Consider the following 17,755-nt stretch of genomic DNA (forward strand, 5'->3'; position numbering starts at 1 on the left):
AACGCATTATCAATTAGTATTTTTAAACTTCGCATTACAAAAACAATCTTGAAATTATTGGGCTTTGCAAAAAAGATGTAATTGCTTTGTTAAGCAGAGCCAAACACTCTAGGCCAGTGAGAAAAGCCCAGATCTGAAAATGGTGAGGAAGTCACCTGGCTGAGGACAGACAACTAAAAGCAGCTAGTAAGGATAGAGAGCATTCACTAAAGAGCTACTGCACAAACTACAGCTCAAACATTTCTTCATCCAGAATCTCCACCATAGCTGTTCATCACAGACAGGCACTTCAATAACACTACTGTTATCTCAGTAACAAGCTGGCTAAAGGATCAAGGCCAGTCAATTGAAAAGGCAGAGTGTAATTACTTCATCACAATAGTGTAATATACTTCATTACAATATTCAATAATATAAATTATAAAGCCAATGCCTGATTTCTATTTGCATGGTATCAATTAAGAAATCCAGAGAAGTTTGAGTAAATGCCAGCTGGGTTAGCAGGCTAGAACTTGCAGGGAGACCACTTGGTTGCCCAACTGGTCCAACCAAACTTCTGCCAGGCATTGCTGCTGTGACAACCCCCAAATGCAGGAGGTCTCGGGCTGTGGAATGATTTGCAGTCAAGTCACGTAGCTGTGACATCTCTTCTGGGTTTCTGTGGCTCTAATAATCCTCCACCATTGTTCCTTCTGCAGCTTCCCCTTCTCTGTGTACTTGCCTCTATTCATTCAATGTCAAGAAAAATGCTTCAAATTCTCCTCAGCAGAGATCCGTGCACTGCTCCTGTCTCAGGCTTAGCCATCCGGATGGCACCTGAGGATGAGTTCTGGCACAGGTCTCGGTGCATCTACAGCACCAAGGACTGTCCTTGCTGGTGCCACTGGCAGCTCTAAAAGCAGGGCAGTCTCCTAAGTACCACCACAGATCACAGCTAATTCTGATGCCAAGAGCAGGACAAGTTCCCCTCCCTGGCTCCACCCTGCAGCATCTCTCACTCTGTGGGACAGAAATGTCCACAATGAGCTCAACAGGAAGATTCATATTCAGGTACATTTGGGAGTCTGAAGTCCTGCACTACCTCATAGTCCACAAGTTCAAGGTGTACAACATCCAAGTAAAAAGCACCCAAGTAATTGTAAATAATGGATGGCTTTAACACAAAGTGCATGATAGACGTCTATCCAGACTTTAGGAAGGCAGGGAAAACAAGGCAATCTTCATTCTACCAGCAAGTGTTTCAACTACTTCAAAGGAATCATATTTATTTTAGAAGTAGGTCCAGATCAAGTTTTAGGATAGAGCTCAGGAGCAGTTATTGTATTGTACAACTGCACATATGTATTAAACCAGCAATCACATTGTGGAAAATAACTATAGCTAGAAATTAAGAAAACAGCAAGCAGGGGACAGTCTATTGAGCTATTTTTCACTCAAGACAGTTGAACTATTTTTCACTCAGGACAGACCTTGTGCTTGATGCTTTGAACAGAGCAAGACAAGAGTCCCTGCCCAAAGGAGCACACAATCCAAGGAAACACAGAGAAGTCAAGCACAGAACGCACCAGCTGACCATGCGATAGGGCCGTACAGAAGTGCAGCGCAGCGGATGGTTTCATTGTTAGTAAGGTACCACAGCACTTAAACAGCTCAGAGTTAACAGTGACAGTCTGCAGAAGAGATACATTTTGAGAGGATTCAGAAGCAAGGGCCAGGGCTCGCCACACCTGGATCATGACTGCATTTCAGGCATGTAAGGCAGAACAGAAGGCTCAGAACTGATACTCAGATGCACACCATTTATATCTATGGTTGCTGGAGGTTGTATGAAGGTAAGATGACACACAAAGTTTATTAAAGCTGGTCATATTCAATACCATTCCTTTCACTAATGTGACTTGATAAAAGTTCAAAGAAGAAAAAACAAGCAGTCATCTGCTATTTTAAGGGTTTTATTTGTTTGTTTGTTTGACCCCTTCCCCCCTCCCCCCTTTTAAAGACTTCTAGGGTCTTGAATACTCATGTTCCTTCTGGAGCAGTGCATCCCAGTTCATAATAAAAAGGTCAATGTAAGGATTAAACAAAATACTTGCTTCTGTTAAAAGTGCTCTGTTCTCTAAAAACTGTGTTTATAATTAATACACAATTGTAGGTCTCGAGCTCCTGGCTTTCATAAGCAGGAATGAATTACCCCAGTTTTATTCCTGCCTAAGACATAGCAAGATGAAGTAACTGCTTACACCACAGAAGACTGACATCTGTGTCCTCCACCACATTAACTTATATTAACTCCACTATATGAAATTCAAATTCATAAGAACAAATTGTAATTTTATGTCACTTAACTGCAGAGTGATAATTCATAAGCCAGGGAAACAGCAGATATAAATACTTTATATTTCACTTGAAGATGATGTTGGTAAATGAACTGACTCCACTGAAATACTCTTAACTCAGCTCTCCTGTAATGGTCCTCATAATCTGAACTTGTACCTGTGTAAGGCTTCACAGAACAACGACAACAAAATATTTACTATCTTCATTTGTAGATGGGGCAATAGAAGTAGAGTGAATTGGGGCAGCATCCTTGCACAACAAAAAACAAGGGTCTGCATGATGGACACTGACTTAAGGCTGAGGCTCCCCCTGCCCAAATGCAGAGCTGCTCCCTCCCCTGGAGCTTGAAAGTTGCCAGGAAGGCGTCTAGAGGAAAATCAGAGGGTTGGTGATGTGGTCAGTGCAATGAGAGTTCTCAAGATCAACTGAATGAGGTATTAGCACTGGGAAAGAGATGAGAGTCTGAGGCAGAAGTCATCTTATAACAACTTGCAGAAAAATTCCTTCCAGAAAACTGGACATCTTCAATATAAACAAAAATACAAGTTAAATACTCAGGGAAAAAAAAAAAACCCACTACAAAACAAAACACACAAAAAAACCCTCCTGAAACGTTGATTGAGTGACAAAACTTCATATAGTATCAAATGAAAGAAAAAGCCAATAATTTCATTTAAGATGGGCAAATTTGCATTAATAATGTCCAATTCAACAGAATTTTGTAGATGAAGGTGATGGCAGTTTCATCATGACTGGTGCAGAAAAATGGGGGAAAAAAAAGAAATTTGAATAAGAACTGATACAGAGCTGAGAATGAACCCTCAACACAACCACTTTGGGGAAGTATACTGGAAAGTTAATTTTCTGTTTCAGCTGCATTTAATCTATTAAGAACCAAGAGGATTAAATTTTTTCTACTGACATTAGTTCTTAAACAAAAATGATCTCACCATTTTAAGAGATGCTCTATGACAAAAGCAGTGTGACTTCAAATTCAGAGTTTTAAAAATCTTATTAACTATTTATAAACTGAAATGCAGGTAACTGGAGTGATGCTGGTTTTTTTCAAAGCTCATGTTTTTCAATAATGCTCAGATATAGCAGCAGAGGACTCAATTTATACAGCTATAGATACAAATAGAGACAGCTTGCAAAAAGTCAATGTAGCTTTTATAGAAAGGACAAATTCAAAAACAAAAAGTGGATCATCGCTCCATAACAGCTGAGGCTCTGCTGGTTACATGTTCCATATAAGGAACCAAGACAGATTCCATGTAAAACACTAAAACTTTCTAAAACTAAAATTAAACTCTCTTATCATCTAACTCTGTATGAAATGCCAATCTTGTTTGGCAGATCACTGAACTTATCTGGACTACGCTGAAGTAAGGGAATGTCAGTGTTGTGATCCAAAATATTCCACTGCCTATTTCTTCAGTCAGAAAAAGAATCCATCAAGGCTGCTTGATATAGTCTCAAGGCTGCTTAAAATTTTATAAACAAAGCAACTGCTATTAGAAAGAACGACAGTGAGGAAAAATATTAGATAGTGCTCAGACTTACTTTAAAATTTAAAATGTGAGCAGAATAAAAAAGAAGAATTTTAGATCCCCAGGCTGCCAGGGTACTTTGATACAAATGTTTTCCTCTGTTATGTCGAAGATCCATCCTAACAAGGGACTGGCTGCCTGTATATGAGAAGCCCACAAAAATGCAAATGTCTCCAGTCAGCATACATGTGATGAGAAGCAAAAATAAAAAAAAAGATATATCTTTCAATCTTTTCATTTGAGGGAGTTTCTTTTAGCACTTATTCTTGTGCCCTATTTTAGGCAAGGAATGATCTTTAAGTCACCCATGTTACTTTAAGGGTGTAATTTGAGAAACACACAGAGAAAATTCACAGTGAACATTAAAAGACGAAAAAATTTCCAATCTGGAAATATAACTAGAACTATTAATTAGGCACATCACTTTTGGAATAAAAAATAACAAACAAACCCAAACAAAGTAAAAAAAGCAAACAATCCATTGCTTCACCCCTCCCCAAATCCCGGCTACTGCTTTTATGGCAAAAGTGACAGAGCCTTACACTTTCAAAAGCCCAGCTTTAGAGGACCACAGATATCTTACATGAAAATATGTGAATCAGTCAGTAAGTCTAATTTTCTTTTGTTTTACAAGATGCAGGATTTATTCTCGTGATAAAGCAGTTACTTCTTACTTCTAAGTGCCAAAAACTCTGAAGAGCCAGAAGCTTGAGAGCAGTAACTGTGAGCTGTAAATCATACTAGCTTTTAAAAGCTAACACCAATATACCTACTGTGACAAAACAAATAGCAATTCAATCCAGCTTAACAGCTGAAAGTTATATTTTACTTTGAGCATTATGTTTTTCTGACCATTTTTGGTATGCCAAAGCTAGTGCATTTATAGGTGCATCATAAAACTACTTTTATAGAGCATCATAGAACTACAAATGCAAGCCAAACTTTTCTGTGCTGTGACCTGCATCATTCTGAAAGTTTTCACTCTCCCTACTTCTGCTGCTTTGCTAAAATGATCCACCAGCAACACATTTTTTTGTGTGAGGGCAACCTACTGCAAGGCTTATCTGTAGTTTCCAGAGTTACTGTTTTTCAAGGAGTTGAGTTTAGAACCACAGTTCCTTACAGGAAAACAAAGTTAGATTTTTCTTACCATTTTCATCTACAGCAAGTACACTTGCTCCCTTCCCTAAAAGCTCTTGAACTACAACCGTTAGTCCATTTCGAGCAGCAACATGCAGAGGTCTGTGAAGACAAGCAAACTCTTATATAAACCTTAGAACAAGTAATGAAGTAAGATAGGTAGCTTGCATCTAGTTAAATGTAATATTATACTTCTATGTTATTTACACATTATACAAATATTGTAGATGTAATAACTAAGATGGGAAACTCAGCAAATCTCTTTTCTTATTGCAAAGAAACTCTAAAATACCAGTTGTGAACTTTCTTCTTTCCATGGCAGCACACAGGGAGGAAGCAGCTGCTAGTAAAGATGTGCCTGCTTATGGACTTTATCATGTTAAAAAGTCAGAAACACTTGGCACCCTACTACTGATAAATCCCCCACTCAACTGCTGTAACAGATACTGTCACATGTGAGAGTAACTGCATATCACTGCCATCACTCACTGGAGCTCTACAGCAGAATGGCAGCCCTTTGCTGCTACATGTAAATATCCATAAGAGATGCAGAAGCACTTCATCAATCTGCCTTCTAGAAACCACTATATTCCATTATGATTAGAGATGAAAAAATATTTCACAGTATAATGCATGCAGCAAGAAAAGCAGATTACTTTTCAAAACCTCAAACTACTAACCATAAATCAATTTTGTGTTGATTTGCTCTATAAAGGAAAGTGTAGCTTTATCTCAAATATTCTAATTAGATCTTTTTCAAATGCAACAGTTTTTCAAAATTGGTTCCCATTGGCTTCAATAAAACCTTACTATCACGCAGCAGGAAACAGAATTATCGGCTTACTTCCCTTCTGCTTTATATTGCTCTTCATTCATTCTAAGATTGCTGAAGTTGTTTGAATTAACTATAAGCTGGAAACAAATGCCTTACTTATATATCAGAAATGCAAAAGATACAAACAGGAGCAGCTGTATCTATGGTACTTACATTAAAGTATTAAAAAATGCAAGAATTACCACAGATATACTGAAAAATGTACTGTAATTAAAATAATTTTAATGTAGATACCAACAATTTTAATGCTTATCTTGCCACAAAGAAGGACTTTGTTTAAGCTGTTCAGAAATTCAATTTAGTTATTAAATGTTTGCTAAAGCAGTATTATTTAAACAATGGTTAAAACCTTGCAATTTATATAAACACTTTATAGAGGTACAAATGTGTACCTATTTTATCCCATGATATCTCTTGATCAAACTATTTGAGCCAAGGCATGTGGGTGGAATTACATGAGCCTGTGGTAGCATACTTTCCCACATCTGCTCCCATCTCCTTTTTGCTTTTCCTTCTCCCAAGACATCCTTGTTTAAAGCCAGAAATGAGGCAATCAATCCTTTCCTGCTTTCTGGTTATTTCATGCTGCCTGAGGTGCACCATGGTGAGCAGCAAAAGCAAAAGAAGAATTCTTACTATTCTAACTCCTTAATTCAAGCAGGTCTCAGGGAATACTTGGAAGCACTGTATGAGCTTGAATATGGCAAGATTTCAGAAGGGATGTAAGGCCAGAATAATATGTGAGTTGCTTACAAGTTCCAGTGTAAGGTGTTTTTTGGTGTTTTTTTGGCTTTTTTTTTCCTAAATGGTCTGTGATATCGTTACTGAAGCAGTCTAATAATTCATGTGCATAACTCAGCTACACATTGTGTGCCAAGTATCCCCTGAACACAAACCCATTCTCCAAAAGGAAAAAAATGCAGAAGAGTTAAGGAGCCCATCTTGATTGGTATGACATACCACATATTTCTACGGTTTCCTTGTGATTTAGGCTAACCAAATAGGTTTAATTCTATTTGAGAGACCTTCTTCAGGAAGGTTGAAGAAGAGTGTATTCTCCATGACATTTAATAGACAATAACGTTTCACCCTTGAAACATGAAACAGAAAGCATGCTGAAGAATAAAAGCACACTTCAGGCAGTTATTTTTTTTTAAAGTAGCTATCTTTGAAGACCAAGTCTTAGTTTGCCTCAAGTTGTTAAATGAAGTGATTTTTAATTGAAAAACTGGAAAATTTTTAAAATAGAAAAACCTCAGTTTACAGGTAATCTCAGTGGATTGCAGTAACTCCATACATGAATCACAAGTTTTATTTATCATCCTATTCACCCACAAGAAAAAAAAAACCATCCAGAGCTGTAAGTATGAGCAAAACACCCTTTCAATTCCAAATTGGTTCAACTCTTGGTACCTATTAACAGTTTAAATTCAATGAGTTTGAAAAAAAATCTGAAAAATATTCCTCTTTATGAGCAAGATGCACACCAAGAATTCATCTCTCAGACACGCTCCCTGCTGATACGTACGTTTGCAAGGCTGCGTTGGTGGCGTTGATGAGGTTTCTATCTGTAATCTTCTCCAGGATTAACAAGGCACTAGTTTCATGACCCTTAACACAGAACAGACATCTGTCACATAACAAATATTCTTCACAAATTGCTTTGAGTGTTTTCTCAAAGTAACAATACTTTCAAAGAGTGCTTGATAACACAAAGCTCAGCACTGATAAGTCAGACTGTGCACACACCTTGCTGCAAGCCAAATGGAGTGCTGTGTTCTTAGAATTGTCTTGCAAAGTCAGATCAGCCTTAGCACTGCTAACCAGCACCTCTGGGAAAATAAAGACTTTTATTAACTAAAAGCATATTCCTTAAAATCCAAACAGCAAAATGAAAACAGAATTTTGGCAAAATACATTCACAAGAACATGAACTGTAAGGCTACTTCACCCACAGTAAGATTAACAGAGCTAAGAGCAGAAATACATAAAGCTTTCTCTTTACCAACTGTATTCGTCTGTCCATTTTCTGCAGCCATCATTAAAGGTGTTTTCCCAGAAGAATCTACAGCATTTACTTGAGCACTGTGACCAAGCAGAAGCTGTAGACACTCAACGTGATCTGTAAAAGCTGCTGCATGCAGAGGTGTTCTACAACAGATCAAAAGACAATATGGCCATGTTCAGCCATGCTTTCTACTGTATTCAAAGGGGCATCCCTGCCTGTGATCCTACAAATAAAAAAGACTCTGCAGTCTCTCCCACTGATCCTTTGCAATCAGTATTGCTGGAGTTGTGACTGCTGCCTTTATAAAGTTCCTTTATAGGTTCAACTAATGCCACCCACGCAGTTTATAATAGAGATACAATTTGATTCAGAAAAAATAAAAGATGCATAAAGCTCTATCCACAAAATGAAAAAATTTAAAACGTGCTATAAGTCGCCTGTAAAATAAAAAGTAGATTCATGTTTACTGAATCAGAACAGAATTTTAAAAATCTAATATTTATTTCTAGCACAGAATAAAACAAAAACCTTTAAAGAATAAAACGGGGGGAATGAGGAATTAATGTTAAGTAGCAAATACAAACCCCCCAAATGACTGAAGAATTTAGCACAGCCACTGTATGACATTACAGACATTCCCTTTGCATTTGCACTCTTACCTTCCTTTTGAATCTGTTGAATTTACAATACCACCACCTAGTGTATCAATTAACATTTCTGCAGCACCTTCATTGTCATTTATCCTAAAATGAATTAAACAGACTGTTATTTACAGAATGATAAATCTTTTGTTAAATACAGCAATGAAATTTATGAAGAATAATTTTGTACTTCCTTACACAGCACAATGCAAGGGACTGAAAGAATTTCCTTCCATTTTCTGAAAAACTTCCTGTTCCAGGAGCAGCTCTACACAACTGTCGTGACCTAAAACAAATGTAAGAGTTAGGTATTGAAAAGAAGGGAAAAGGTCGAACTATGGCTTACAATGAAAAATATGTACCTAAATTAGATTAAGCAGTATTGTATTTGAAAATTTCAAAGAAAGACTGGTTATATTCAACAGGGCTGAATATTCAACATTTAGGAACCAATACATTCTTAGAATCCTGAAAATCAAACTGACATGTAATACTGTAAACTTTATGTAATTTACAAGGTACCTCACGCTGTCTGAAGAACAGCCAGAACACCTAATTGAATTCTTTACACCTCTGCATTGCAAACTCTTCTGTACATTCATCACTTTGTCTCCATGAAAACAACTCCACCATTTGAGGTTTATTTTTGTTCTACATTTAGCTGAAATTATCACCCAGCTGCATCAGCTCAGTAGTTATTCACTTAACAATAATTGGTGAAATGAAGGTTTAATCTCTTACTTCTTGATTTTTCTCTATCATGTCATTCAGAGATGAAATAAAAAACACCTTCTACAATGTTCTAAATGAACACACAGAACAAAATCTTTAGCAAAGGAGCTGAATGATTTTCCTACATTTTAAGGTCTCCTGCACTCCCAAATCCATGAAAAGTCTCAGTGAAGAAAAAAAAATTCTTATTGAATCACTTTTATATGATTCTTATGCCTACCATATTTGAAATGAAGCAAGTTTAATATAGATTTAATCTGAAACCATTCCTCCTTATAAAAGTTATTTTTTGGGATGTGTGCGACACATTGCTATTCAAAGGTATTATGCTGAATTTCTTTAAAGACTTCTTGAGACATAAAACTAAACTAAGATAGTATATGACAAAAATGTAGGACAAAAGTAAACATCTCTTATGTATTAGTTGTTAATACATTCCTCTAAAAGATATCATGTCTGTCATTTTCTCTCATTCAGTGAAAGGAACTGAAAGAGGATGTTGCTTTTGTACGAATATTAAGTTACTAATACTTCTACCCCAATACCAAAACCTAAACGTAGAGCTGCATTTCGAAGCATTTACCATTGTAGCAGGCCCAGTGCAGCGATGTGTAGCCGTGGTTGTCTGCCATGGCAGGGGCTGCATCCCCACTGGCAGCGGCCTGCAGCAGAGCCCCCAGCACGCCGATGTGGCCGCACGCCGCTGACAGGTGGATGGGCGTGCGGCCCCGACAGTCCCGCAGCAAGGACTTAGCACCGTGTTGGAGCAATGCTTCCACACATTCCTCATGCCCAGTAACTGCCTGGGAGAGAGACACAGCAAAGGGCAGTTTGAAAATACTCCTGTGTGTAAGCCGAGGTGCAGAACCCAAGCAAGCAAACCTCAGGCAAATTCTGGCATTTTTAAGGCGTAACAAAATAAGCAAAATAAGTCGCTATTTTTATTCCTTAAACCAAACATTCTGTTAGGAAAATAGCAATATTTTATAATACTCATGTCAGAATATTTTCTTGGAAGAACACTGAATGAACTACTAATCTCTTGGGCTCATTCAATTGTCTTATCTGGCAGACACTATAAACAAAATATTTGGCATGAGGCGCATATCATGCTTTTCTTCCTCCTATTAACACTACCTTCCCCCCAGCAAAAAACTCTACTCTAGGACCTCTCCAGTCAACACTTTACAGCAAGATTAGGAGGTTGTAGAAGTCAAAAGGAATTCTGAAGGTAGGTAGCAAACAGGCAGAATGCATCTTTTGAATGCAACTAAAAATACAATTAAAAATTAAAATCGCAAGATGAGAATAATGAGACATTAATTAACACTACGTATTAAGTCTTTATCTGAAATTAGCATGTAGAAAACTGGAAATGAAAAAAGGGAATATTCTCTTACCCCTCTGTGTAATGCTGTCCTTCCCCACTTATCTTTGGCATCTACATTTGCTCCTTTGTTAAGGAGTGAATAAACACAGTCGGTGTGCCCATTGAGAACTGACAACATCAGAGGAGTCCTAAGCAGAGACAGAAATAAAGTGGAAATTTACACTTGGAAATTTAACAGACTAGCACTCAGCTCAAGCACAACAACTGCTATCCTTCCACTCAGCACTGTTAAGATTTACATCATCAATGACCTTCCACTCATTTGCTTTTTAGATTTGAGAAAATAAAGTAACATGCCCCAGTTCAGAAGTCCTGATTAAGTAACTAGAATCCATTTTCTCAGAATCTGGGCAGTAAGACACATTTTAGTTTCCTCCCAGCTGAACATTTTTCACTCTCAACTTCATGTTTATTGCAATAATTTCCTTTTAAAATAAGTTAAAAATAATTACTGTAAAGTATTTGGTTTTTTCTTTTACAAAATGCAATAACTTGTGTAGAACAGAATGTCCATAATTTAAACTCACTGTCCATTTCCATCTTGAATGTCCACTGCATTCTGTGGCTCTGCATTTCCTATCAATAGTCGCAAACATTCTGAATGACCATTTGTAGCTGTAAAACATTATAAAAATATGGGGTTTACATTGATTGCCTTTGAATATAGAGCTCAAACAGAATGGCAACCTATCTGCTCAGACTAAAGCTCATTAGCTTGAAAACCCACTGTACAATTTTACCATTGTTATAACTTAAATTAAAATATGAATACTAGAAAATTGTTAGAAACAACTGATTCCAACTATCAACTGCCAACAGATTTTATGTATATATTAATGAGGTTGCATATTTAAAAGTAATTGGAATATATGCTTATACAACACACATAAGAAGGAACATTAAAGTATCGGAATTAGCATAATTTTTGCTTGTTTTAAGGCACTGGGAAACATATACCTAGCAAATCATAGTCAGATTTTGTTAGCAAGTGTAGTGTGCACATAGTTAAAAAATAATGGAAATCACATTTAGAAAGGGGAAGGAAATGTAATGCATAGATGTAATAAACCAAGCAGTTAAAAAAAAAAGGAAAATGAACAAACAGAAAATTGAGAAATCTCATTTAAATGCAACTCATGAAAGATAAAATGATTGCTTCTTGGAAGGGAAATTATTTCTGACCTACAGCTGCAGTATTCAGCTCACAAAAGCACAGCAACAATTCATGTTTCTGTAGCTGACAGACATGCTAACACAAGTTAGGAAAGCTCAATCAAATAGAAGAATGCAGCTTGTGCTCATGGACAACAAATCAAGTGGTTAGAATGATGATGTTTTGTACATAATGCTCTTTTTAACTGCAACACTTCTGTAATGCCATTACTATAAATGTCAAATTTAATAAGCCTATTTTTAATGCAAGGGGAAAAAAAAGACTCTTGTGGATTCTAGACTCAGAGAAAGGCAGGCCTAGAGATGTTTTCTAGGAAAGTCAGCAAGAAAACGCTGCATAGGATTGCTGTTATTTTGAAAATGCTCAGGAGTCATTTAAATCCTTGGAAAAAAATCAAAGTAAGTTTTCATGTCTCTTCTCAAACTGCCAAAATTCTCCAAGACTCCCGTCATTTTTAGAAGCATTTTACTGCCAAGACAGGCAACGCAATTTGCCTTTCTAAATTTGGGCCTGCAGTTTGGGCTGTGTGAAAGATGAGGAGAGAAGCAGGGACATGGCACTGCACCTGTCAACACAGCCACTTGAATGGACAAGGACAATGCACCCTTCCAGAGGGAAGTGTGGAACGGCACTCTTGGACTCCACTGGTTTATTGGATTAGTCCCGGTTCCTGCCTGCAATTCTCTTGCTACATGTTTCTCAGCACAGCATTTATCTTGAAAGTCATCCTCTGTTCCTAAATACTATTTCTTAGAACATTAATGACAGAGACTTCTAAACAGATTATAAACTTCAAATTCCAAAATTTTAGATGTTAGTAGCTAGCACATACCTGCAGCATGAATTGGGGTCCTCTTTACAACATAATCTTTCACCAAGATTGATGCTCCCTGATTAATGAGCACATCTACACATTCCACGTGTCCCTTAAAGGCAGCAAGATCCAGTGGTGTCCTCCCATTGTTATTCCTCACATCAAGGTCCAGCAGTGACTGTACCAGCACTTCCAGAGCTTGATGGTGGCCATGATAGGCCTACAAGAATAAGAAAATTCTTCAATTTTCCCATCCTTAACATTTTTCCCTTTCTTGCCAGAACTACATAAATGAAACTGTAAAGAGACTATCCTTACTTTAGCATGCAGAAGAGCAACTGATGCAGCACAATAAGTAGTTACAACAGTTAAAACTAATTTTAAAACCCCACAATTTCAGCAAGAAGATTGGTGTTTTGTTCCTGTTTTATCCCTTCAGTCAGCAACTGCAACTATTCCCAGAAAATCATCTGTCTTCAATCTGCATAAAACCCAGAATTTTGACTACTGCACAATGTTTCATCGCTTTATGTTGTAGTTACATCATCCTCAGATTATGTCAAGTGAGGAACATAAGCAAACTTAAGTATTTCTTTTAGCTTTTTACACAAAATATTTTTTAAAAAGCACCTCTAATAAGAATGCAGTAGAAATAGCTTTCATTTACCACTATCGAAGATTATTTTTTACTTTGTAGATATATATATATATTTACGTACTGCATGGGACTCTATTTTCAGAAAGTATTGAGTGTTTTTTCAATTGCTTTAAATTCAGTGAAAAGATCAAAGCTACACATTGAGCTGGTTACTCTGTATTTGGAATATTTTTCTATATTTTTTTATATATATTTTTTAATTTCATCACTGTCCTACACTACTCCTTGTGTAAATCTTTCCTAAAGTATTGAGGACAAACATTTCTCATACTAAACAATTAAGAGAGTAAAACAATGTAATTATTAAAAAAGCCATAATTACTTATAGAACAAGTCTTATAAAAGTTTCATTAGCACAGCTTTTAATTAGAAGATTCCACATGAAAGCTGTTCCATGAAGCAAATTTCAAGTGAAATGCAAAAATCATCCTGTATACCTCATTCAGGAATATTAGTAAATATGTTTGCATTTTGTTTATTAACTTATTTTGAAAAAATCCAGAATGAATAAACCTGTGCAGCAACTGTCTGCTACCAGATGAGCTGTCATCACTAAAGAACTGAGAACTTACAGCTAAATGCAGTGGACTTATAGGTGCTCTGTTGTCTGAGTCATTCAGCATGTCAGTACCTGATGTTTCCATCAGCTTAGAGAGAAAAAGTCAGAGTGAATGCAAAACCCCCTCACTTTTGAAAACACTCAGCAATAATTGCTACAGTTTCCCATATACACAGATTGAAAAATAAAGGAGAAAAAGTAGGAAGAATAGTATAGAATTACAGATGTCCTGATCTTCAACATTTTAGAGTCTGAATCAACTACAACATCTCCCCCATATTCATGTTCCAACCCCAGTAGTTTAATTTTGCATAATAATGCAATAATTCAATAAGAAACGAAATTGAAATTAGTATTTTTTCTGAAGTAGCAATATGAACAATGAATACAAAGGGAAGACAAGGACAGGTGACAACAGCAGCAGGAAAAAAAACCCCAAACATCAGCCAAGTAAGCATTCTCATTAGGTGAAAGTCAGCAGAATACAATATGAAAGGCCAGACAGCAGGATGGATTTCTCAGAACAGGAAAACAATTCTCAGAGAGAAAAAATGGACTCAAAAAAAGCAAAAGCATTATAGCATTAAAATATCTATGTATATACATTTCTATTTGTGACTTTGAGATGTGTTCTGAAGTTTTACTTCTGGGTCTTCTTCAAGAGTATATTTAATTAGGTACATTAGTAGAATTAAAACATTCAAAGTATTTTGGCTTAAAAACAATTTCCCATTTTAAAATTGTAAAATCCAATTTAATCTAAACTATAGTTGAAATGGAATAATACATTCATGCATTGAAGAAACGGCTGAATAAGTCTAAAAAATAAGCAGTATTATTAAAACTACATGTTCCCTTTTGCTCTATAGTCATACTTAAAAAGTGAGAAATAATAGACTTACAACATCTAGAGGCGTTTCACTTGCAATCTGTAATTAAAAACATCCAAAATTCATGTTTGAATACATTTCAATATAAAAGAGCAATTTTAATAAAAATACTGAAGTTGTAAAAGACAGCATATCAAATAACACACATATTTTTGCAAAGGGAGCAATAAAAAACTAACTATGGCTTTATTATCTGAAATTCTATTCTGTGGCCACTAGTTACTGTAACTGCATGAACTATTTTATAAGGCATCCTTTCTTTACAGGTTTTCCCCACCTTTTAATTTGCTCCTTTCAAATGACATTCATGAAATTTCTTAAAAGTTCTCAGTGGGATAACTTGTGGTTGTTTTATTTCAGCCACCAGCAAAAAAAAAAAAAAAAAAAAAAAAGTAGTGTATTTTAAATTAAGACACAAAAAACACCTAATATCCCACATCTTCAACTAGCTGTCTTGTCATCTGAGAATTTTTCATCTTTTTAAGCCAGTATCTAGCATCCTAGCTCCTCACCTTGCTTCTATTTTAGGAATACCAAATGCTTAAATTTATCTGCACCGAGGCTGAAAATTATAATTTTATTTCATAATTATTTTTTATAATTATAAAATTATAAAAAAATACTGAAAATCCAGTATTGACCCAGCTGACAGCCAAGGTGGAGGAATCCCCTGGCCTCTGCAGCACACCCTGTGAGAGCAGCAGTGACACCTTTCACCCAGGATATGTTCTCTTACCAATTCAAGACACAAGCGATGACCATAGGCAGCTGAGTAATGAACTGCATTGTATCCTTGCTTGTCTCGGATCCCAGGGTTGGCATCATTTCTTAGCAAGTATTCCAGGCACCTATTCAAATTGACATATGCAACCATGTATCTAAATGCTGAATTTCAACTTAATGCTAAGTGATAAATTGTTCCAATTCAACTGGAAAATAGAATACAGCACACAGGGACACTGATTTAATGTACAATATTGGCTAGGACTAGAGAAAACTACCTCATTACATCAAGCATAAAGGTCAATAACAAAACTTCAAAATTTGAAATAATCCTTCTCTGCAGACATCCTGCATCTTCTGAGTTATCTGACTTGGTTAAAACTAGTATTTCATGGCTATTTTCCTCCAGCTAACACAACTGCAGTTACCTTTGCTAATATCAATGATTGCTATTTTGTATGCTTTTCTGCATTAATCCCTTCTTCTCTGTATGTTATATGTAAAGAAGAGAAGCAGATCCCCACGGTAGCATACAAGAATAACACACACACACACATATGCACTACCAGACACAACTTTTAAAATTTGTTTATACAGTAAATACTCAGTTGTTGTCATATATATATTTCTCACCATTCCTTACTTTCACTAGACAAATTTATAGGGCAGAATATGATCAGCCCAGTTTCATCCACATTCAGTTGGGAGGATGGGAAATGGGGGATTCAAGTCAGCTCACCCTCTCCCTAGTTTTCTGTTTTTAAGAGACTCCATGTGTGCACACTAATGATTGCAAGCAATAACCCTGATGTTTCATACTTTTATGATGACTGTAATTTTAGCAACATTTTCCAAAGTCATTATTATGACCTTGAACTTGCTGGTGAAGCTATTCGTTATTCTGAAGTGTACATCAGGTCATCATCCCTTCTTTTCTCTGGGATCACTAAATATTTCCTTATCAGAGGTGCATTCTCACTTGCATAATTTTTTGCCCAGCATAAACAAGGACTTGGTATGTAGTGAGAAAAATAAAATTTCTTGAGTTTTAAAGAATAACACATGTAACATAAGATGCAACTTTAAAACTAGTTCAGTATAGCTAATAAAAAGCTACTTGTAAAGCATATCTATGTTTTGAACCAATCAATTCAGGTTTTATTTGTCCAGTAAATAATAAATGCCTAGACTTCATTAATGACAACTGTGCTTGCATGTTTTTGTTTGAATTAAAATGAGATGAGATTTATGAAAACCCAAAGAGAAATCAGTTTGTCTCATTAAGTAAGAATTACAGTTCTTACATTTCATTTGTCCAATCATCTAACTTTCTTTTTAATTTGCATCAGTAATTTTGCGTTACCATTCATGGGTGATTAATAAATGTTACATGTCACTGGCTTTGGCTACCTAAATTTCTACAATACACTAAATACACTGCATGGAGCCAAGTCTGCTACAAATCCCCAAGTACCCAATCTTTCCGGTGCAAACCAGATAATTATTTTCAATGTTTTTTTGCATCCAAGAGAGAGATTACTCCTGCATCTTTCATACAACTAACTGTCCTCAACAGGTCTCTTAAAGAGGATATTAATCAAACTTTCTGAAAGCCCAGGTAAATTAAATTTCTTTCTCATATATTTATTCTTTATTTATTTTATTTATTTTCCATTAGAAAAGCATAAATAGAAGCAACATTCTTTTTCTCCTCTAAAGAGAAAATTATGAAATCATGCTTTTCTCTCTAGTCTTGGTAAAATGGGGCTTAATGGTGTTTATTCCAGATGAAAAGCATTTGTTAAAGATACAAAGAAGTACTTTCAAACAGGAATAAACCGGAAAATAATTTTCAACAAAAACATCCGTGTCTCTACAATCTGTCTTTAAAGATGTCTGAACAAAGACCATAAAACTGCATAAATATTTTTGGAATTTTATGTAGATGGTTTCCTGACATGTTTTTCCCAGGCTTTATATTCTGACTCCAGTAATCATTTTTAACTTCATTCCTGTTCTGAATGAGCTGAGCAGTATTGGTTTTCCAGCTGTTATTACTCATCTTGGGGCATCAATATAAAAAGCTTCCCCTCAGGCCATTCTGCTTTGCAGCCTGTCTTCCAGAGACCCAAATGTTAATGAGAAGGGCAGCAGCCCATGGGCTCCAGAGATGATGCTTTGAGTTACCTCCCAAAACTCTGCAGCATTGTCATCATCACTCCTGCTCGTGCCTTTTGTAAGACAGATGGCAAAACGATGTCATCTGAAGAACCATTATAGTCTGGAGGTTTTCAGAGCAACTGT

The 17,755-nt window shown here is 36.2% G+C and overlaps 1 protein-coding gene across 4 annotated transcripts in view; it reads right to left on the minus strand.

Annotated features, from left to right (window-relative positions):
- ANKRD28 (ankyrin repeat domain 28) overlaps window positions 1–17,755 on the minus strand; it is a 120,259-nt gene that overhangs the window by 2,138 nt on the left and 100,366 nt on the right. For 3 of the 4 annotated variants that reach the window (XM_066555055.1, XM_066555049.1, XM_066555041.1), the window contains exons 15-27: window positions 15,465–15,576; window positions 14,741–14,767; window positions 13,852–13,926; window positions 12,640–12,841; window positions 11,161–11,248; window positions 10,644–10,761; window positions 9,827–10,046; window positions 8,710–8,797; window positions 8,530–8,613; window positions 7,868–8,013; window positions 7,612–7,694; window positions 7,391–7,473; window positions 5,038–5,129 (exon numbers count right to left, since the gene is read on the minus strand). In XM_066555055.1, coding sequence (XP_066411152.1) covers window positions 5,038–5,129; window positions 7,391–7,473; window positions 7,612–7,694; window positions 7,868–8,013; window positions 8,530–8,613; window positions 8,710–8,797; window positions 9,827–10,046; window positions 10,644–10,761; window positions 11,161–11,248; window positions 12,640–12,841; window positions 13,852–13,926; window positions 14,741–14,767; window positions 15,465–15,576 — 1,418 coding nt within the window. Of the gene's footprint in view, window positions 1–1,565; window positions 1,671–5,037; window positions 5,130–7,390; window positions 7,474–7,611; window positions 7,695–7,867; window positions 8,014–8,529; window positions 8,614–8,709; window positions 8,798–9,826; window positions 10,047–10,643; window positions 10,762–11,160; window positions 11,249–12,639; window positions 12,842–13,851; window positions 13,927–14,740; window positions 14,768–15,464; window positions 15,577–17,755 lie in introns of all 4 variants that reach the window. The other variant, XR_010784036.1, reaches the window with a different exon arrangement.

The sequence above is a fragment of the Molothrus aeneus genome, chromosome 1 (genome assembly GCF_037042795.1).
Source record: "Molothrus aeneus isolate 106 chromosome 1, BPBGC_Maene_1.0, whole genome shotgun sequence".
Taxonomy (NCBI): domain Eukaryota; kingdom Metazoa; phylum Chordata; class Aves; order Passeriformes; family Icteridae; genus Molothrus; species Molothrus aeneus.